The 23,186-nt window shown below is 39.9% G+C and overlaps 1 protein-coding gene across 1 annotated transcript in view; it reads left to right on the forward strand.

Annotated features, from left to right (window-relative positions):
- sdc3 (syndecan 3) overlaps positions 1-13,329 on the forward strand; it is a 38,931-nt gene extending 25,602 nt beyond the window's left edge. The window contains exons 2-5 of the mRNA XM_062436402.1: positions 2,524-2,617; positions 4,693-5,477; positions 7,256-7,457; positions 10,292-13,329. Coding sequence (XP_062292386.1) covers positions 2,524-2,617; positions 4,693-5,477; positions 7,256-7,457; positions 10,292-10,458 — 1,248 coding nt within the window. The 3' untranslated portion in view covers positions 10,459-13,329. The remainder of the gene's footprint in view (positions 1-2,523; positions 2,618-4,692; positions 5,478-7,255; positions 7,458-10,291) is intronic.
- Positions 13,330-23,186: the final 9,857 nt, after the last annotated feature.

Raw genomic sequence — 23,186 nt, forward strand, 5'->3', positions numbered from 1 at the left:
CCTGTTAATTCAATGTTTTGGTTCAATCTGACCGTTATCAACAATGTTGTATCTGGCAGTAACAGGAAGCTCTAAAAAGCTATAATAAACGTTGTGTACGCTCCTCGACCAGGTGCAAAAGAGCAGATAGACAGAATTAACATCTAACTGGTGAACATAGTGGAACATTAAAGTTATTTTCAGTAGATGGTGGAGAGCAAAACAGAGCTAAAAGGGAGAGGGAATAGTGGATTTACATTCGTCAGGTCAGCAGATGCACAACTTCTAATGCTAATGTTGCTCCATGTCTACTTTATAGCAAATGTTTAATAATTAGTTTGACTTATTAAAAGGTGACAGGATGTCACTGCTGTACAGGGTGCTGCTGCCCGTAAATTTCCAAAAAGCAATTAAGGCAGCTTTAAAGTAGAGTTTTATAATACTATATGTATTATAACATTCTGAATGGGGCCGTTCTACAAAATAAGTAATGTGTAATGAACACTATAATGTGTAAGCAGCATTTTGGAGTAAAAAGTAAAAGACAATCCTAACTGTGTGCTTGAGTAAAGGCGCATAGTTACATCCATCAATGACATAATAGCAGCAGAAAAAACATTTAACATTTAGGATGATATTAATTAAGAGACGCTGTATTTACAGTGCATTATTTATAAATGTGAATTTATTTCGAGTGGCCAAAATGGGTTTTAGTTTAGATATATCTGAATATGAAAGTGTCTGCAGTATAAATTAAATAAATTAAATCTACAAACACAATGACATTACTGCTCATTGAAATCTATCTTAAACCATTCAGTGGTGCGTACTGTAGTTGGAGATGTATCTATGCACTTCAGCACAGGTGGTGTCTCTTAAGTGCAGGCATTTGATAGCGGTATTATTTGACCTTGTGTGATGGGAAAAGCCTCTGAGTGCTAAAGTGTGTGTTTAAACATCACAGTGATGTGGGATTGAGGTCAAGAGAAAGAGATAGCTGAATGAAGAGATAGGAGGGATTGGCCTTAAAGTGACCGGAGGCTGAGGTCATTTAGCTCCTGAACGGTCACACACTAATCCACCTGACCCTGACAGAAGTTGCCAGGCAAACTCATGCTTTCCCCTCACAAATAAACATGAAGTAGGTCTGGATTAAGGTGGAATGATGATGATCAGGGAGGACGCTGTGAAATGACCCGTGACAGACAGTTACAGGCAAATTACAGACCCTCTAAGTGAGGCTGTAAAAGTACAGCAGCAGTTACTCAAAAGAAGTGATATTCTTCCACTCGAAGCCCTCACAGTTTTCAACATAGCTCTGAAATGATTTACCAACAGCAATTCTGATAATACATTAATCATATAAGTAATTCACAAAGCAGAACATTTGCTCATTCAGCTTTTCTAATGTGTGGATTTGCCCTGTTTTGTATCTCTGTAAACTGAACATATTTGGGTTTAAAACGTCTGTTCAGACAAAACTAGACATTTTAAGATGTCACCTTGTGCTCTTGGAAATTGTGATAAGCATTTTAGCCATTCTGGGAATGTAGTAGTGATCCCCTGACTGACGCTATCATGTTTTTTTCATTTGCCCGACACTTTTACATGACAATAATACCTGTAAAACTAGTGATATTCATATCGGCCTCAGCTACTGTGTTTAGTGCAGTTGCTAAGACACAAAATTAAGATGGTGAATGTGGTAAACATTTTACCGGCTTAACATCTTGTTAGTATGTTGGCATTGTCATTGTGCACATGTTAGTGTGCTGGCATTAGCTTAAAGTACACCTGTGCCTAAATACAGCCTCACATAGCTGCGAGCATGGCTGTATACTATTAGTCTTGTTGACTATTTTCTGGCATTTTATCGATATAAATGCTAAAACAAGAAGTAAGTAGCCTAATTGATGTGTTGATATTGACAATTTGACATCTAACTAACAGACATTCTCTTGTTTCAGCTTCTCAAATGTGAAGATTTGTTGCTCTTCTCTGTTTTCTATCAGCGTAAACTGAATCTGGGTTTTGTATTTTTGGCCCGGACAAACAAGACACCACCTTTGGGACTTTGAAATGGCCATCATAGCACTATTTTCTAACATTTTACAGACTAAATGATTCATCATCAGTTCAAAAAGCAATTTACAGATTAATCCATTTAAATAATTGTTACTTGCAGCCTGAGTTCAAAAGTTAACAGCTTCCCTGTGCTGTGCTGCTTTACAAGCTGAGCATCACTAGTAATTGACACGGAGCAGAAACTAAATGAAACCTTAAAGGCTTTGATGTTCCCCTGCCAAAACCCCAGCTTTAGATCATCTCATTAACTATGCGCCTCCATAGAGTCACAGACAGACAGATGTTACCCTGTCCATCATAATGCCTCCTCTCTGCCTGTGTCTCCTCTCAGACAGTAGTGTGCGTGCCTGTGTGTGTATGTAATCTGCCAAAGTGGTTTCTCCATCAAATGAAATGACAAAGGGATGAATAACTCTAATGTCTGACATCTGCGCCTCCCCCTCTGTGTCTCTTACACAGGGACAGACTTGGTCGCCGTCTATCGATGATGAAGGCTCGACGAGAGACGAGTTCTACGACGATGAGGACCTCTACTCAGGCTCCGGCTCTGGCTGTAAGTGTATGTGTGTGTGTGTCTCAGTGTGTGTTTGAGGGCACTCACTCACGCCCTGGTTCTTAAAAGCTCGACAGCTGCTGGGTTTCAATCTGCTGACCCTGAAGCTCCCACACTCTATTCACCGGCCTCTCATGCATGGACGCCACACACACACACACACACACACACAACACACATACAATCACACAATATACAATTTGGCTCAACAGACAGGTTCTGATATATATCTTTTGAGAACACCTTTTAACACAGACACCCTCCTGCAAACAAGCAGTAACTCCGCTAGATCTTATTTACTCTAATCAGATTACAGTCCGTGCAGATTAGATGATCACGCGCACACCAGCAGTTGTTGTGCACCTATCTGTGAGCGTATGTCCGCATTTGAGTGTGCTGGCTGTCTGGTGCGTGTAGGAATTACCTACTTAACGTAAATCACATTGGTGTTATTCAGGCTGATTTTCTGATCTGGCTGTTGGTGCTTCAGCAGGGCTCTCCTTATTAAGCATGACTCATTGAGGGCTGCCCTCGGTTCAGGCTCTGCGCTAGTGGCGAACACGCTCCAAATAAATTACAATTCAGAGCAGGCTGGTGCAGCAGAGGCCCCCCCTGTGGTTGAAACAGCAACCTGGCAAATTGCTTTATCTCAAACCATGATACGGAGCTGTCTGATTCCAAAGGAAAAGGGCTCATTTTCAACAGACGGACGTGCATTTTGCACCGCTGCTTGCTCAGAGCTTGGCATTTTAGTGGCATCTGATGTGTTTGACAGAAGCTGCATTGTTGAAGTCCATATTTTGATATCCTTTCCAGCTCCTCTGTCAGCCTTCATGTCTTTGTGCCCGTAAATTAAATTTGTTTCTCTTTCAACCCAGGGAGCTGCACAGCTATAACAAAATGAAAGGTGGTTTAATACTATTATGAGATTTAAGAAGAAAACGAATCGCTCAGCACCGTCATCTCCTCTTCTTTCCTTTCTTTTCTTTTCTTCTCTTCTTTCTCTTCTGTTCTGTCAGATAATGTCCACACTAAAACATCGAATCAAAAGGAAAACCATTAAATCTCTTCTTCCCCATCTTTATTACCCTCCGCTCTGTCCTCTCCTGCTCTCCATGGTTTAATACAGCTGATCTCCCATTTTTATTCCCATTTACATAAATTTATGTTTCTGTTGTCAGCTAAACAAGCAGAACACAGCTATTGGCCGATTGCTTCACTGAGATGATAAATCACTTTTTTAATTTTCTATCTTGATAAAATAAACTCTGCTGTGTGATTGGCTATAATGACATTAAAAATTAGTGATTACAGAGAAAGTTAGAGGCCACGGAAAGTTGTTTAAGGAGCAATCCACTGATTTTACAATTCAAAGTCAGTTCATTATCAAGGGTAGTACTATTCAGTCATGTGAAAACAGCTGATTGATGTCCTCTGTGGCTCTGCAGGGCACTTGGAGAGCGTGAGAAATTCACCAGAGTGACGTCATTGTGCTTTTCTTTGCTTGACCTGAACGGAAAGTGTACAAATGTGTGCTTTTAGCAGGCAGGGAGGGTCAAACAAGAAGATGGCATTCAGCTGCATCAACAGAAATATAGGATCTAGTGTTTTTGAGTTTTTAACCATTCTAGGGGCTAAAAGTGAGGATATCTCAGCCTCTGCTGCATCCATTTGACCATTCTTTTAAAAATATATCTCTTGTGACTCCCTCTGACTAAATGGAAGCAGATAATAAAATCACTGGAGTGCCCCTTTGACACTGACCAGGCTTATGTCATTTTTCCTCTCTAAAGCTCAGTTTTTCCCATCTAGCTTTGTTATATTTATTCTCCTGCTCTTTGCCCTTACATTTCCTGTTTGAAACAGTATCCAGTCAAATGCCCCAAAAATAGCTGATTTAATGTGGACATATAGGTATATAGAACAAAATCTCAATTTACTGTGTAAACTATTGAGTGTCTATCATATGGCGGGTAGTGAATAAGTGAATTTACTGTTATTTATGAGTGTGAGTGTATGGGTGAGGTATAACTGACTCGTTTTTTTACTCTGAATCCTCTCCTCTTTCTCTTCAGTTCCTGATATCAGCAAGAGGCCGACATCAGTGGCCGTGTCCTTCACCACAGAAGAGCCCCTCCTGCTCTCCACCACCCAGGCCACCGGCCCCGCCCCGTCCGCCTCACCTGCGGCCGAGCCGAGCCCCAACCCAGACCCCACCTCCACCCCACTGCCCACCGAGGCCGACGGAGAGAGTGGGGCGTTCTGGGAGCGCGAAAGAGAGCTGGAGAGGGAGGCCGAGAAAGAGCGAGAGAGGCAGTTGGAGAGAGAGCGAGAGCGGGAGAGAGAGAGGGAGCGGGTCCGAGAGATGGAGAGAGAGCGGGAGAGGGAGCGAGAGAGGGAGCGGGAGAGAGAGAGAGAGCGGGAGATAGAGAGGCAGCGAGAGCGCGACAGAGAGAGAGAGCTGGAGAGAATCAGAGCTGCCACAGCCAACCAGACCACCGCTGCCCCGAGGTCCCCTTCTGCTGTTCCTATGGTGACCACCAACCCGGCAATAAGCCCTGCGGAAAGTGCAGCACCTTCAGCTGGTTCGGATGACCTGAGCACCACAGAAGAAGAAGAGGACGTCTACCTGTCGCCTGAGCCCACATTGTTTTATCCAGGCTTCGACATGGAGACCACCACAGAGGAAGACATGTCCACCACAGCAGAGGCCACCCCAGAGCCCACGACAGCAGCACCTACTACTGCCCCTGCTGTCAAGACCAGGGTCCCCTTCAGACCCAGGGTTCCCATGACAACAACCACTCAGACAGTGCCAACAGAGAGAAGTGCACGCCCGCCGCAGCCCACTACCACACAGGTGAGATTCATAGTATTAGTTAAAGGGATGGTTCAAAATTTGGGAAATAGGCTTGTGAGCTCTTCCCCCCCCCCCCCCCCCCCCCCCCCCCCAAAAAAAAAAAAAAAAAAAAAAAGCAAACACACATTATCATTGTTATGTTTTTCATCATGTACGTGTTAATTGATACACTGGACTCAATTTCCTCAAGTCACTCTCAGAAAGAAAAAGGTAAAAGGAAAAGGTTTCCCAAAAAGGTGAACTATTCCTTTAACCAGCTAATAGCAAAATTCTGACTAAGAATTGAAATTGAAGAAAATTTGAATTGTGCCGATAAGATACCTGAGTCATGAGGTCCATAGTTACTCATTATTCATTATTCATCATTAGCTGTAGCTAGCTTGCAACACTCACCAGGAACTCAAGTCCTCTTTCTGTTATTTTCCTGCAGCCTCTCCTCTCTCTATCAGCTCTGGTGTTCATGAAGTAGATTCATAAGACTCAAGATAACATGAATTTTTCATTCACACATGCATAGGCGTGTCTTCGCCTCAGTTTGCATCACCTAAAGCAAATTCTATCTCTTCGCACCTGCTCGAGTCTTTCCATTTACTTTTTATTCAAGTAAATTCACTTAGTGTTCTGTCAAACTCATCCAAAGCCCATTATCACATATTTTACTTTTTTTCAACAAATTCAGTGAAAAGGCCCAAACCAACAATGCATCAGTCCATCTGCGCTCTCCAATACTTTCATTCTGTCAGTGCTGCAGAGCTATAAGCCAATTTGATCCTAATGAAGATGTAAACTTTAAAAACAGGCCTTAAATATGTTGTTTCATCATCAAAAAAAGGCTCTGTAATTCCCTAAAACAGCTGGGAACTGTAGTTTTTACCAGAAAATACTCAGACGGGAGTAAGTAGTGCATTTGTTGAGGACTATTTTCATCCACAAATGATTACAAATTTGGCACACCACTGAGTGTTTAGAGCAGCAGGATGATGTATGTGGGATTGACTCAAATAAGCTACAGTGCCCACGTTCATCTTAATGAACAAATGTCAGCCGGTGCAACAGTCTGGCTTATTGATGTGTTTTTAATAATTTTTGAACAATAGAGCTCTATGGCACAGAAGAAAAATATGATATATCAGGATTTGGATACAGAGACAATACTTCTTACAGGACTTTCATCGGATTTGTTGACAATAAGAAAAATAGAGAATAATATTTATTGTCTCCTTTTAATGTCGTCTCATCATTAGCAGCCATGCGACAATGTTGCCTAAATAAAATATAGACTTTTGTTTAGTGGGAAAGTTCTCAATTACAACAACAAATTAGGAAGAATCTGACCAGTGATTCATGTACCATCTTTTTCAATACTTTGTGCTTACGGACACATTTTGGTTGGTACCAATAAAGTATTTAGGTCCGATACCCAGGCCTACTTCAGAAAATCTGGCAGCTTAATTACAATGCGGAAAACCAGTACAGAAACTAAGAGCATCATGTTTTAATGTACATTAAAACATGATGCTCTTAGTTTTGTCTGGTTTTCCGCATTGTAATTAAGCTGCCAGATTTTATGAAGTGTGTATATGTGTTGGACAATATGCAACTTTCCACTAATCAGTCCATACAGAGACTCATTGTTTCAAATGTGAGCATGTGCCATGGAAAGTCCTGTGTTTGGGTTGGTCTGGATACGTTTCAGTGTAGCGACTCCATGGAACCAATGTGATTACATCGAATGTACATTTCCTGTAATTAGTCTCACTTTTTTCTCTGTGTCTCAGGTCCGTACAGAGGAGGGTAACAACGAGCTGGGCGCCGTGGGACCAAGTGGAGATTTCGAGATCCGTGAGGATCCACGCAACGATCTCGGTCAAGGTATAGTGCCAATGGATCCTGATCTGATAGGCAACGCAGTGGATGCAGGAAGTTCTGCTGCCCAGCTGCCACAGAAGAACATTCTGGAGAGAAAAGAAGTGTTGATAGGTAGGCAAATCTATCAATAGTTAATATGAATTATATTTTCTTGATGTTTTTGACATGTTTGTCATGCTTCGTCATCCCAGTCAGTGTCTGTCTGTCTCACTGTATGTCCGCCCGATGCTGTTCTGTCAAATAAACTACTTGGTAATCGCTTCTTAGATCAACAGATCACATTTCCCCGTTGCCTCCTGTATTCTTTCCCTGCTTTCTGGAAGCTGTTGAGATAAACTGGCATTACCTTGCATTCATGTAGTGCGGATTCATCACGATAAGTGAATGTGCTACTTAGCCCCATTTGACCCGTTGAGAACAAGCGATCCTTTTCTTGGGTTATCCAACCCTCCCTTCTCCCCTCTTTTTCTCATCTTTTTCCCTCGGGGTAAATCCAATTTCTTTTCAAGTGCCCCCCCTCTCCTTATCCCAAAGAGCTGTTGTAGAAAGTGAGGGAGCAGCCAACTTGCCTGACCTGACTGGCTCTCTGTCTCTCCTTCAGCTGTTCTGATTGGTGGACTGCTGGCGGTGGTTTTCGCTGATTTCCTGGTCATCGGTAAAGAGCAGGAGGCAACAGACTTTAGACTAGACTGTCTCTGTGATAGAACAAAATTATAAAAACCCTTCAGACTCAAAGATTCATATGTAGTGCTGTTGTATGTATAGTCACTTTATTCACCTCAGTCTGTGGTAGTAACATGGTGAAGAACATGCAGGTATTTAACACATTTGACTTTCACACTGATTCAGAAGACTTTTGGGTATTGATTGTCATGATTGAAGATTATGACAGTGTTCATTAATGCTTTAAAGGGGCAATCCAGAGATTTAATATTTCGCTTTTATAAAATTGTGAGGCTTGCAAAGGGCACATTAAAAAAACAAATGATCAAAATCGATGCTGCATAGACTGAAATTCCTGACTTTTATTCGTATAATGCAACAAAGTCAAATTTTTCTGTAGACTTTCTCTGCCTAGTAAAATAATACTTCTTTCTCTTTGATCCAGTTCCAGATTCAAGTTCTCTATTAAAAAAGGAGTACTTGTCTCAGAGCCCAAACCAAGATAATAAAGATGACATTTTTACAGATTGACTAGTATCAAACTGAAACTCGTGTAAAATTGGTGGAGTGCTCCTTTATGGTGCAAATATAAACTCTAGTTTTTTTCAGTATTGGTAAATCACAAAAAAACTAATACTAACCTTCGTCAGATATACCTGAAGCAAGTCTTTGACAAAGAGCATTTTATTGAGTTTGTTTACTGAGCAATTGAAGACATTGTGCGGGTGTCCCTTCCTTTTTTTAATACTGCCAAATATAAAATTAAAATTCCCATTTCAGTCAGGCTTGTTTTTGCCTCAGCCAGATATTTTCAGATCATATGGTACTTAACAGATTGCAGTAGTGTTGCCTGCGTAGGCCATTGTTTTTCATTCAAAACTCAGCTCTGGCATTCACCCAAATCTGAGCAATATTTCATGGTACTGTGGCAGGCGACTCATAAATTTAATATCAGTAAACATGAGAATATTATAACGAGACAGCCCATTGAGGCTGTACCACAGTACTTTGAGGTAAATGCTAGCACTCTCATGCAGACAGTGTTAAGATGCTTATGCAGGTGGCGTGGCAGGTAAAATGTTTACCATGCTCACCATCTTGGTTTAGATTGTTAGCATGCTAACATTTGCTAATTAGCACAAAGATAAAGCGCAGCTGAATCTGAGGGTAGTGTATTTATTTTTGTGGGTATTTAGTCATGAACTAAAGTAATAGACATGTTTTAATCTGATGATGGTGATGGGGGGAAGCCATAAAATCATTAAAGTTATTGCAGTTAATCCTGAGGGGGACATGAATGTCTGCAGCGAATTTCATGACAATCCAGCCAATAGTTTTTAATTTAATCAAATTTTTATGTCTGGACCAAACTGCTAAACTGGACCAATTGACACTCTAAGTGTGGCCGAAATCTTTTCTTTAGTTAGTGATGGTAATGAAGATTGGGATATTATGGATTCAAGGAAAAGTAGTTTATCACCTCCTTTTTTATTAGAAACACTCAAAACATGCAACAAGCAAAATGTGCTCATGCAGTTTTATGTAAATCCTGACTGAAAAATTCAAACAGTTTAATTTATAGAAGATTTAAATACAAGACGTGGTGTGAAAAGTCAACAAAGGTAAATACTTTTGCAGTGACTATGCATGGTAGAAAGTTGTGTTATTTCAGATACCCCAGCCTGTGCACTCTGATATTGGCACTAATGGAACAAACAAAGTAAACACCTCCCACACAATGAATGGAAACAAAGTGTTTCTCAAGTGTTTTGGAAAATAACAAAGAGTCTGTTCTGTGTTTTGGCATCGATACCAATTAGTTTAATGAGGGAAAGTTTTTTTCCCCATTTGATAACCACACATTAATCTGTCGCACGCAGCAAAGAGTTCATTACTGATGTGTCGAGAACAAGGCAAAAAAATGCAGCTGCTGCCGATTGGTTACACCAACCCCATCAGGCTTAAGTATGATGTGGCACAGCAGGGCTGTGATTTAGCACAAAACTGTTGGCAACACAGAACGTATGTTGGCACATTCAGGCTCATCAGTCTTCACTTAACAGCTAGGTGATAGTGACGCGTGGTAGCTTTGCTCTGCTTTCAGAGGCAGCGTGTGTTTGTAGTACTGTAGTCTGCTGCAGGATGTAACAGTGGCTGTAATGGCCTTTTAGTGTTTATGTGTATTTGTGAGTGTTTGTAGGATTTAATCCACAGTTGTGAAACATCTGAAATGTACAGAGAAGTTTTTAAGATGTCGTCTCTCTCTTTTTATCTTTCTTCAGCGGTTATAGTGGGAGGCGTGGTGGGCGCCTTGTTTGCCGCCTTCTTGGTGATGCTGTTGGTGTACAGGATGAAGAAGAAGGACGAGGGCAGCTACACGCTGGAGGAACCAAAACAGGCCACCGTCACCTACCAGAAACCAGACAAGCAGGAAGAGTTTTACGCATAACACTCGTACGCCGGAGAGACACCGCACACCAAGGGAGAGAGAAAGAGCGAGAGCGAGAAGAGAGAAAGATACTCTAAGCCCCGTCATTCTCCTCCTCATCCTACTCCTCTTCCTCCTTGTTGCTTCCCCCTCATCTGCTCGCCTCTCCTCATCCCTCTCTCCTCTCGTCTCCAAAACACTTGAGAGCGCCTTTCTCTCTGCGGACTTGGAACTTTCTTTTCAATGAAAACAAAAAAGAGGACAAAAAAAAAAACACAAAAAAAACAAATATATTCTGAAAAAATAACACATACACACGAGATGTTTTTAAAGTAAATGTTGTTATTAATATTCTACAGATTCTCTTGTTCTGTATGTAATGATATGATTATTTTGTAAAAAAAACAAAACAAAACACAAGCTCTTAACCTGTGTTTTCCAGCACAAAAAGTTCCTCTTCTGTTTTTATGGAGCGAATGAAAAGCCTAAAAGGAAGAGGAGGGGAGGAGAGGAGAGGGGCGGAGCGAGCAGAGCGAAAAACAAAAAGAACAGGGAGCGGTGGGATCGACTCTGCCCCTCACCCCCAGAAAAACACATAGAGCGTCTGGTTGGCCGCACAGAGCCCAGGGTCAAAGGTGAGAGGAAAGGTCTCTTTTGTGCTTTCTGGTGCTCAAAGATACACACATGCATACAGCCACAAAAAGTCACACACACACACATGCTTACACACACACACATTCATCTCTGTGTGAAGGTGGCTCTGACCTCTCTCTCTGTGCTTGGCCAACCAGAAAACGATGCTCAACCCTCGGCGTGTTTCACAACGAGGAGCCGCTGTGGAAACGCTGGCTGGTTGTATCAGGGTGCGTTCACGCTCTCGCTGAGCCGGCGGCCCGTCTGCTCCTCTAAGCTGTACAAAGACTAGTTACGGATAGTAATAATAATCAATAATATATCAATGTTTTGGGCTGGATGGTAAATAATAATAATGCCGTAATAATAATAATAATACTTAAAACGGGAGGATGTGTATTTAGCAGTTTAAAAAAAAAAAGTTTATATGTAAATATCAGCGTATCCTTTCTGGCATCACTAACCATCTGCATGACCATGAAGAGTTTTTATTCATCACATCCGTCATCACTTTAGATGAGCTGTGCTCTCGTCAACCACACGCACAAACACACGCACGCTCACACACACATACACACACATATACACACACACACACACACACACACTCACACACACACACACACACACACACGCATACACATGTGCAGACGTGTAACTTTCTGTGCAATTAAATACAACATGACACTCTTACTATACTGTAAATCATATCATTCAGTCAACATATCAAACCCATCGTCATCATCAACATCATCGTCATTGTGATAGTCATCACTTGTGATACGAGTGAGGTCAGGTGGTTTCAGTATGTTATTGATTAGTTATCGATCAGTTGCCGGTTGGTTTAGAGTTTGGTCTGTTTGTGTAAAAGCACAACTACGTGTCCAGTCATCACGCCATCTGATACCCTCCTCACCCACCCACCTGCCCACCCGCCCACCTTTTGCATGCCTCACTTTCTTTTTCCTTCCACACCATTGGCTCTCTGTATGGGGTGGGAGGGGCCTTTGGGAAGCGTGAAAGGGCTTTAATTGAAAGACAAGAAGTGTGATTCTGCGCAGGGCGTTGATCCCACATGCTCTAATTCAGTCAACATCATAACTTTTGTTATTACAGCTTTGGTTATGAAAAGAAAATTAACTTAGTGCTTGTGGGGTCGAGTTCAACCTGCTGTTGGAGTTTTTTTTGGGGGGGAGGGGATGAAGGCACAGGGGTTAGGATTTGGTTAGGGGAAGGGTGAGGAGACAGGAGGGCTGTGCTTCTATCTAAGAGATTGTAACAATAACCACACCAGTGCGACTGGGCTAGTAGCTTCTATTATACTCAGTACTGTAGAACAAAAATGCATGGGAGTCAAAACTATACTAGTCTGGTTGTGTGTGTGTGCCCGTGTGTGTGTGTGTGTGTGTGTGTGTGCCCGTATGTGTGTGTGTGTGTGTGTGTGTTTGACAGAAAAGAGGGATGAGTTAAAGATGGAATGTACTGTGGTCGAGTGTGTGTTTACCTACTCCAGCAGTTCTCACGCTCTTCCACAGGCAGGTAACACACCTCTTCCACTCCTGTGTGTGTACTTCACCTGCAACCCTCACCAGTGTGTGTGTGTGTTGACACCTCATCTAAACCCGCCACCTGTGTGTGTGTGTGTGTGTGTGAGTGCTTCACCGTGGTATTTCACAGCAGACTCTTGTGTGCACTGACTAGCCTGTCGACGTGCGTGTGTGTGTGTGCGTGTGTCTGCGTGTGTTTCGTCTGTTCACTGCTGAATGTGGGGGCAGCTGGTCCCTCTCAGTGGCTTTCACACACACTGACTGTGTCTTTTCACTGTCTGCCTGTCTGTCTCTCTGCCGTAGGACAGACGGACAGACAACACGCCACTTTCTCACAGGCAGGAATGATCTTAACACGTACTGTCTTTTCTAAAGTGACTGTCAAAGTGTAAACATGTGTGTTTGTACCCATCTAAGCCTGCGTAGCCAAATAAGACGTTTGTGTCTGTGTGTGCATGTGAGAGAGAGAGGGTGAATTTGTACACGTGTATGTGTATGTGTGTGTGTGTGAGAGAGAGTGTGTGGAGGTACGCATGTGTGTGTGTGAAGCCCAATGGAGGCTACACTACTCTATGTTTGCTGTTCCCATTCCTGTTTTTATACATTTGCATTTTTTTAAGGCTGAGTTTCTGTCATTGGCTGAGTGAGCGAGAGGAGGCGGATCCTCCACGCCACCGCCCTGTCACTAATCTGCCACTCTGTTCCAAATTAAAAAAATCCTGATTGGGTAAATCTGTCCTCCCTTGTCTTTTTTCCGTAGAAGAAATGTCAGTTTATGCTGTTGGTGTCCAATCTGTTCTCAATAATACATGATGGACTTGTATTAACTTGGTTTGCACTAATTAATGACCTCCTAATATGCACTTTCACATCTGACTATAAATTTCGTTTCATGTGCAAGCATGTAAATGACAATAAACCTTGACAATAAACTTGAAACTTAAATTGGCACACATTGGCATTTTCACAATGTGACCAAACAACTAATCCAAATTCCTTTTGAGTAATATTTATTAAAGACCCCCTCCACTCAAGAGTCTTTTGCTTTTTGTTACTTCACTTGGATGTTTGTGTTTCACTGTGAGAGTTTGATACTCAAAGACTGTTTCCACGTTCATCCAGTGAAGGAGGACGCTTTTAAGTTGAAGGTTTTTTCATGTTTGGGTATTATTTTGTTATGTCAATCGCAAATGTTGTGTGGAAACTTGGAGCATCCAGTGCACATATGAACGTATAAGAATGAACTTTCTCAGTGAGACAGGAGACATTTGATGTTCAGCAGTTAAACTTTCGAAACAGAAATATTTTAAATATTCACAGTTTCTGGATTTTTTTAACAAAGGAGAAGGTGGAAGTGTCATTTAAGGATTTTAACTCAGTAATTGATTTTTTGGGGGTGGATAAACATATTTCACACAAATGATTAGCATTTGTATTCATATTTTTATGTCTTAAAACATGTGTGGAGGGGATCTTTGATGTTATAAATAATATTCTTTACAACACTAATTAAAACATGTGCATAAATAAATGAGATTTGAATGACTTAAAGGATCTGTTCACCCAAATTAATGCAAAAAAATGCATGTTTTCCTACTTACTTCACCTCGAGTGATGTCTGTCTCCATTTGCCCGGTTGTTGAACTATATTATTTATCTGTCTCTGAGACTTTTTCTTCCACTCAAACATAATGGAAGTGAATGGTATTTCATTCATGATGCTCACAGTATTGATCAGTTAATTTAACAACTCAACCTCTTTTTTTCTAGAAATAATGTCCCTGTTATCTAAAATAATCCACAGAATAGATGGTCAATATTTTAACAATGTCTCCTGGTAGCATGTATTGTACTTGTATTGTACAAAGAAAAATGTTCACAGTGAGTAACCAGGACATTGTTGCTGGAAAGACTTGCTGCTGTTGAATTATTTAAAAGCAATATTTCTAGTTTTTCAATGCTGTGAGCATCACAAATTAAATACTATTTGCCTCAATTGTATTGGTGTCTCAGAGACTGTAATCTCTCGGATAACTTGGGCTACCCCCCCCCCCCCCCCCCCCCCCCCCCAAAAAAAAAAAAAAAACAAACAAAAAAAAACAACAAACAAACAAAAAAAAAACCATCTGCATACTAGATACCAATAGAAGTAAATGAGAAAATATGTTTTTTTAATCATTTTGGAGACCCCTTAATTCTTGCTGTTAACCATTATGACTCAACTCCCCCCTGGTGCTGGATTCAACTCAAACACGAAGCCTGGGTTTTGTTCACTGTTTTTTTCTGGACTCAGCAGTGCACACATGAAACAGTGGATAAAACAGTCTGCTCACAGTGGAAATAACACACATGAAAAAGAGCTTGCATGGAGACACCAAGTCTCACTCTGCTGTTATCACACACCAACATTAGCTTGGCCTACATACCATTACTGACTCAGTGACATTACACGCAACCATGATCGCCTCAATGCCACATCTGACGTAGCCACTGACATGTATATGTATGATCACAGCCTATTACCAGCCTATTTACACTTCCTGAACCCCTTGGAGCCGCAAGGGAGAGAAAAGAGCTAAAGATGTTATTATTCTTGAGTCATCACATAAAAACGTACTCATGAAATGATTAGATAAACTGTCCATGGGGATTCATGAACAAACAGGAGAGGAAAATATTCTAAATGAGTGTTTAGTTTGCATCAAACTGATTGCGACCGAGGTCAGCTGATGTGGAGGAAACTGCAGATGGCCTTCCTTGGATCCAGAGAGCACAACAAGCCCTCCCTGGCCTTGTATAGTGGGGCTGCTGATATGGATAATATGCCTCACACCGAGGCTGAAGGGGAAATTGTATATGAGCCGTCTTCTGTTCGGGAGGGGTGGGACATACAAGTAAAAGCTCCAGCAGCTGAACAGCAGAGTTGAGGTAGACAGAAGAAGGTTTTAGTGCCTGGGGTCCAGCCAGTACCCCATCTGGTGGGTGACAAAGGAACAACTGCAATTAAGATAAACTGACTGAAGACCTGCAGGCAATAAGCAGGTTTGGGAGCTCCATATAGTATATATATAACTGAATAAAAGATAGTGAGCTGGTATATATTTATTTCAATTTACTGAAGACTTTTTCACTTTTTTCGACCAACACCTGAACAGATAAAGAAGCTCAACGTCAGCATTTTTCACATTCCATAATTTCCATCACTTTTCTGCATGGTCATAGCAACCACTGAGGACACTAAGGTCATGTCCTCAGAGCTTCAGTGTATTTTATATGAATCTGAGCTTGTTTTACAATTAAAAACTCATCTGTACTTTATAGGCTCATTCCAGCATTTTGCAGACTAAATATGTTTATAATTGGACTACTTAGAGTGCTGGAATTAAATATATTTCTGAAAAATGTATTGTGTCTTTGTATGATTCAGTTTTCTAGCTTTTTAGCTCCTTATTTCTACTATTCCTTAATATCAGACATTGCATGTAGGGTTGCAACTAACAATAATCAAATTATTGATTAATATGTCCATTATTTTCTAGATTAATCGATTATTTGTTTGGTCTATAAAGGGACAAAAAAAAGTGAAAGATTGCAATTTCACAGAGCTCAAGGTGATATCTTTGAATGTCTTGCTTAGTCTGAGCTACAGAATAAACACTCAAAACAATGTTAATTATATATTTTATAGTCAATGATGATATAAAACAGAAACAGAGAGAGAAAAGAATAATCGACAACCTGGAGAAGCTGGATCCAGCAAATGTTTGATGATCGATTATCAAAACAGCTTCCAATTAATTTTCTGTTGATAGACTATTGTAAAATCAATTAATTGCTCTAATTTTATGTCAACCTCTTGACACAGGCTCTTGAACCAGGGACAATTAAGGAAATAAGTTTAGGACTTAATAATTGTCTGACAAAGTGTGGTATGTTATATTTGATTTAATGTACAAGAATATTTCCAACAAACCAAATATTAAACTCAACAGTTAACTAAGTAAATAAAATATGAAGGTCATCAATTTCAGGGGGAAGATACATCGAGAGAATTTGGACTCATGATCTGAGTATTTCTACTTAGCAGTTCGGCTTCTCTAATGTTTTAGGATATTAGGAAATATTAATTTCAGTATTGCAAAGAATAATCTGGAAACACTGCATCAGATTAGTGTTTAAAGGCTGAGTCATCCATCTCTGAAAACTCAAAACACATTATAATGGATCGAAAGCACTCAAGTTTTATAATAATTTGGTCTTTTAATAACCTTCAAATGTGATATTATGATAATAAGATTTACAAGAGTATGGTCATTTTTAATCAGAGTCCATACAGATTTTTCCTTTGCATACCCATCTTTAATGAAATAACTGCAATAATACAACAGATAGTGACAGATACTACACATATCATCAGGATTATTACCACTATTGCACAAATAGTTATGTCACAGAAGTTATGAAAAGATCATTTAGATTCACTTCTGACCATCACAGATGCACCATGAATATATATATTACAGTACGTGCTCTTCTTGCTTCGTACGGCATCTCTTATTTCTCTTATACACCACTGAATAAAATATGACAAGTTTACTGCAAGTAACCAACATTATAACTTGTATTTATAAACGTAACAGGCCTGCAAATGTTGTTTTTAACAGCCTTTTTGTTGGTAGATCCAAATATAGATTAAATCATTGTTTGACATAGATGATCAGCACAGACAAGTGTGTCTTCTTGCTTTTACATTTTGAATTATGAAAAACAAATAAGGTCAAAATAACACAAATTCATCAGGCAAAACAGCATTTTATATACAGTCTATGGGCAAAACTGAGAGACACAGAGTCAGGATTCAAAATCCAAACACATTTTTCCCCCTAAATGAATTAAACTGAAGGTACAGACGATAATCAATAAGTGGTGCCAGTGTGTCTGCGCCTTCAATCTGTATCTGGTCACTGATTGGCTGTTTCAGTCTCACCCTTCACGCGATAATTCTCATACTCTTCATACTGCAGAGGGAGGTTAATCAATCAATCAACCCCATGAGCAATTCGCCTCGTGACAGTGCTTGGCTTAATTGATTATTATCGCAAATTTGTTGGTTTTGACGACGGGCCGAGTCGCTATGGATGGAGATTGTGATTTAGCTGCAGATTTTGGTAAGGTCGTGTTGTCATGTAATTATTTGGCTTGTTATTGGCTTGTTTTGACTAATGAACAATGAATGGTAATTGTCACCTAGCAGCTCAACTAATGTGTCATTTGATAAACTTTGAAATACTTCTTAAAGTTTTTTTCTTTTTAATTATTTTTATTATTTTATTATTTTAAGCTCATAATCTTCCATGTGAGGTGCAGTTCCCTGTGCTGCGGGGCTCCACAGAGACCCTTGAAGAATTTAAAACTTGGTTATTAAAATTCACGACCCGGTGTTTGTACATGGGGGCAGGTTGGCTAGTCTTAGCTGCAGCTAGCCGGCCTGTGTTAATTAACAGCCAGATGAGTTGGCAAGAGGCGCTGCACAGCTGGGACACTAATTAAGTCACTGCAGGCAGCAGGTCCTCCTGAGCATGACTCTTATCAAGTTTTATTCAACCTGCAGGTCACCAGATGATTCATGAAATAGGAAAGAAATACTGTCATTCTTCTAATATTATGAAGTTATTTCTTAAAAATATTGACACTATTCTGGTAAAATAGAAAACCTCCAGAGGCCTTAATTTAGTCATTAAATTGAAATGGACAGTTATGAAATAAGATAACTATTATCCTGAAATATCAATATGTATAAAAACAGTTGCCAACAGACCCATAGCCAAGAGTCCAGATACTACTATACACCAAAGTCGTGGACCCCCTCAACATATAAACTACCACCACTCAGGAAATGTTGATCCATGAACGTTATGTCATCTGTCTAATATGGCTACTCCACTATGGCAAAAATCATCATCACAATTATTCTAGTCAATGTCATGTAGTCAAACATTATTTTTAAAAAAAAAAGTCAGTTCAAAAGTGGATTTTCTTGAAATTCAACTGAAAAACAAATTTAAAAATCTAATAATAATTATAATAATATAATAACTATAAAGACTTGCTTAATATATAAACTGTATTATAATGTTGTTTATATTTGGTATATAAAATGAGAGAAAGGATGGCTAAATGTGAATCTTTCATTGTTTTTGGCCACTCCAAGCACCAGTAGGCCTACTGTAACGGCACAGATAGACATTCACTTGACAGTAGTGAGCAGAACTGAATATCTAAGCAAGCTGCTGCCTGGCTGAGAGTGAGTTTGGGCTTTTAGGGATGAGACTAAAGGGATGGGGTGCTCTGGATTTATAATACAAGACAAAACCAAGGCCTAATGTCTAATGATATTTTCTGAATATGTTTAACAGTTGGACCCAACATTGTCTAAGTAGTAGTTCAGTGTAGAGCTGAACTTATTCTTGTTCAACCAATTTGTAACCAATATCTCCACACTAATATAATAAAATACTAATCCTTTATTTATTTATTTTGGTCTGTCTAAAACATATTAAATATTAAAAATATAGTCTTAACATATTCAGATGTGTCTTCCATAGTAATATATGATTACCCCAAGTTGTTTAAAAAAAATGCATTGAGTTGGTGCCACGTGATTGGCTTGCGTTAACGAGCAGATGAACAGGTGTATCTCCCAATAAAGTGGCCCCTGAGTATATACCTGTGCCACATTTTATCTTGGTGGTGGTGCAGACCTAAAGCGACCTGCACGAAAATAAAACTCAACTCAAACTCAATATGCTCTGTTGCAGACTGCCCAAGTCTACTGTGTGAGGAACTGGAAGATATGGAAACAAAAAAAGATCAAGGGAGGATGCAGATGAGGAGGAGTGATGGAGAGGAGGAAATGTTTAGTCAGGGTGAGGATGAAGAGCCAGGAGAAGAGACAGAGCGAGAAGGGAAGGAGGAGGAAGCGGAGGAAGAAAAGAAAGTTGTTGCGTCAGAAAGGGAAGTGATAGCGACAGAGGGAGAAGAGGAGGAGCAGGTGAAGCCCAAGAGTGGGCTGGAGGTGGAGGAGGTGCACATGGAAAGCAACACAGTCGGAAACAAGAATGAATCAATCGCTGATAAGCAAGAGGATAAAGAAATACGGAGTTTCGAAGAGAAAGATGAGCAGAAGAAGAACAGGAAAAGACGAGTTAAGAAGCAAACCGAGCGAGTGAGAAACAAGAGAGGTTTAAAATACGTGAGTGACAGGTTTGAGGAGGAGAAGAAGAGTCAGACACAGGAGGTGTCAGTGATGAGCTCAGAGGAGAGCTTGGCTCTGTCGGAGCCTCACATTGGACTGATGAACAGCTGCGACCTGTCTGACCCAATCTACCTGGGCTGTGGTGGGACAGGGCTGTGTTGCCCCCAAGTTCCCATCCCTCTGCTGTACTCTTCACAGCCCCCAGGCCCGATCCAACCTGCACCTCCTCAGCCCCGTGGGACAAAAAGGCCTCACAGCCCCCTTCTACCTCACAGTGTCCCCCAGCAGGGCCCACAGCCTCTCGAGGTGAGAATAGACTCTGTCATGGTTTACCATTCACTCGCTCACTTAATCACACTTGATGAGCTTCATTAGTAACTCCTCAATTCACACTGTTCTACTACTTCTTAAGTAGTTTCAAGGTTAGAAAAATCATTGTATTCCGCACTGTCTGGATGTGTAATATATGTTTTGCAGCTTAATTTGAGCTCCATGATTACACACTCATATTAAGTGAAATATTCACACCAAAGACTTCATGTTGTTTTGGCCGCACAATCCAATCTAATGACAATATTCCGCCTGTTTACTACTTAATTTTAGACAGGAAATCAAAAGTGAACTGAAGTGCGAGTTTGTTGCATTATGTTCGTCTACACTCTCTGGCTGATCAACCACTGGCTGATGCGAAAACGCGTCACTAACTGCGCTGCCTCTGTTTGAATGCATGGCAGGAGAGTACCCACCCTGACTCCCTGTTCATAATAATCATAATACTACAAATGTAAAGATTTCATCAGCGCGCCATGGGCTAAATCACCACTGTGTTTCCTCATTTGGAGATAGGTAGTGATTTAACAGACATTTATTTGAATGAAAATCTTCAAGATTATAAAGCAAATATATCAGTTTCAGTTCCTCAGATGTGATGATTTAATGCTTTTCTTTGTCGTACATGATAGCAAACATAATATCTTGTGGTTTTGGATTGTTTGTCAGACAAATCAAGACTTAAAGGACCAGTGTGAAAGATTTAGTGGCATCAAGCAGTGAGTTTTCAGATTGCAATCAACTGAAGACCCCTCCCTTCAAACCCTCCCTTTCAAGTGTGTAGGAGAAGTTACAGTGGCTGCAAAACTTGCAAAAAACATGAATGTCTCTCTCCTGAAGCAGTGTTCAGTTTGTCTGCTCTGGGCTAGCTTAGAAACATGGCAGTGCAAAATGGAGGAGGTCCTGCTCCCAATGTAGATATAAAGGGCTCATTCTAATGTAACTAAAACGCAACAATTGTTATTTTCAGGTGATTATACACTAATTAAGTCATTCTAACATACATTAGTTGAAGCCTTAAAATAAAGTTGTATGGATTCGAATCATTTTTGGTGGCAGATGAAGTTTAATCTTTTCAGCCCAATGGACACTTTTGCATGTTGTTATGAAGACCTCCAGGTTTCTAATAATAACTAATCTGTCATGTGTAATTACAGTCTAATGGGTATGAAATTATGAATACCTACACTTTTCTGCAATATTAATGATGCAACTGTGAAAATAGCATTCTGGGCCCTGTTCATCAAATGTGGCTTGACTAATTCAGGCTATCAGGCTCAAATAAACCTGTCAATTCACATCCAGCTAATTTGGCTCTTTGAAGGAAGTTTGAAGATTGATTTGTTGATCCTGGATGAAGTTGTCTTGAATAATGAGGGCAGAATGAGTAGAGTTGAAACCATGATCAGCATTCATGTGATTGCTGTTAAATGAGGTAAGTGTGTTGGTAACCCTCCCAGCATGCACTGGGGCAATAGTATTTAGAAGTCTGATTTTATCAACAACAGTCCAATCCGGAAAATGGTTACCCACCCCGTTTGGCAACTCATTTAATTGAACTGTTAAGCTATGTAATAGGAAATGGGGAAAATGTATTATTTCTCTCATTGATTTCCATAATGACATACTGTACCTAGACCATGATATTTGTTAATTATTTATACTTTTGAAGTGAAACCCTGTTTACTACCACAAGTTATTGAACTGCTGATAAAATCATGGGTCTAGCAATAGCATATTTCAGTTTCTGTGATTTCAGGCCTCAGTACCTCCAATAATTGTTTTCACAAGATAAAAGTGACTTTGAAACCAGGAAGGAAACCTAAACTTTAAATCACACAAAAAGCTTGCTTTTGCTTCAAGTACACCTGTGAGTGCATTATTTTGAATTTGAAGTGGTGAATAGTGATTGTCGATTGCTACTGATTAATTGTTTGTTAATTCTGTTTGAAAAATTACAAACATTTGATGCTTCTGTCTTCTCAAATAGAAAGATAGCTGTTTTTTTCTTATGGTAAATTGGTTGCTTTGATTTGAGACTGTTGGCAAGACAAAAGGAGCAATTTGAAGGCAACATTATGGGTTCTGGGAAATTGCGATTCTCATTGCAACTGTGGCAGAGCTTCTGACCTTCTATCACACAAACGATAAACCAATTAAGTATTTATCACAAAAATAAATTATTATTTAATGAAAATTATCATAGTTGCAGACCTGAAGTATAGATCAACACATCGGTATCACATATTATAATAAATACTGTAGATAAAACTGGAAATTAATTTATTTTCCTTGAAATTGACCAAACTAATAAATAAATAAAGTATAGTTTGATGCATTTTTTAAAGTTGGCCTTAAAACAATAGTCATGTTATTATGTGCAATAAATAGTCTTTACTTTCTATAATAACATCTCCTATTCATACTGGCCAGTGCTTTGCTGTGATGTGGGACTCAGCAGTCTTTGTTCTGCACAAAATGTCTTCCCATGTTTATTTACACCTGATAAGAAGTTTTAGCAGTCTGAGTAAGAGTGTATCATTTAGAGATGTCTTTTTTGTAAAAAAATGTGCAGTTTTTGTTTCTGTGCTAAGCTGCAGTGGAGGAATAGTAACACAATGAAGGATTTTCATTTTTAAAAGGCTGTCATTTTGATTTGTCTAACTCAGACTGGTGAGGGCTCATTTTAATTTCAGATCATGTTTTGAATGGATTTTTACACATTGATTGAGGATTGTGGATTGTTGTCCTCTGCTTAAAGAAAGAATCTTTTTTCAGGCCAGTAATAACCATACTAAATATTACAGCAAATAAAACCTGTTTCAATGTTCATATGGTAACTTATACAAAGTTGAAAAAAATGTGAACCTATCCTCAAACTTACCCATCTCTGTAAACCTCAGAGGTGTTTTGGCAAACATGCATCCCTTTTGGCTTTTAAAATGATGTTCACCTTGAACAAATTTGATCATTGACAACGTTTG

Source organism: Scomber scombrus, chromosome 16 (assembly GCF_963691925.1).
Source record: "Scomber scombrus chromosome 16, fScoSco1.1, whole genome shotgun sequence".
Taxonomy (NCBI): domain Eukaryota; kingdom Metazoa; phylum Chordata; class Actinopteri; order Scombriformes; family Scombridae; genus Scomber; species Scomber scombrus.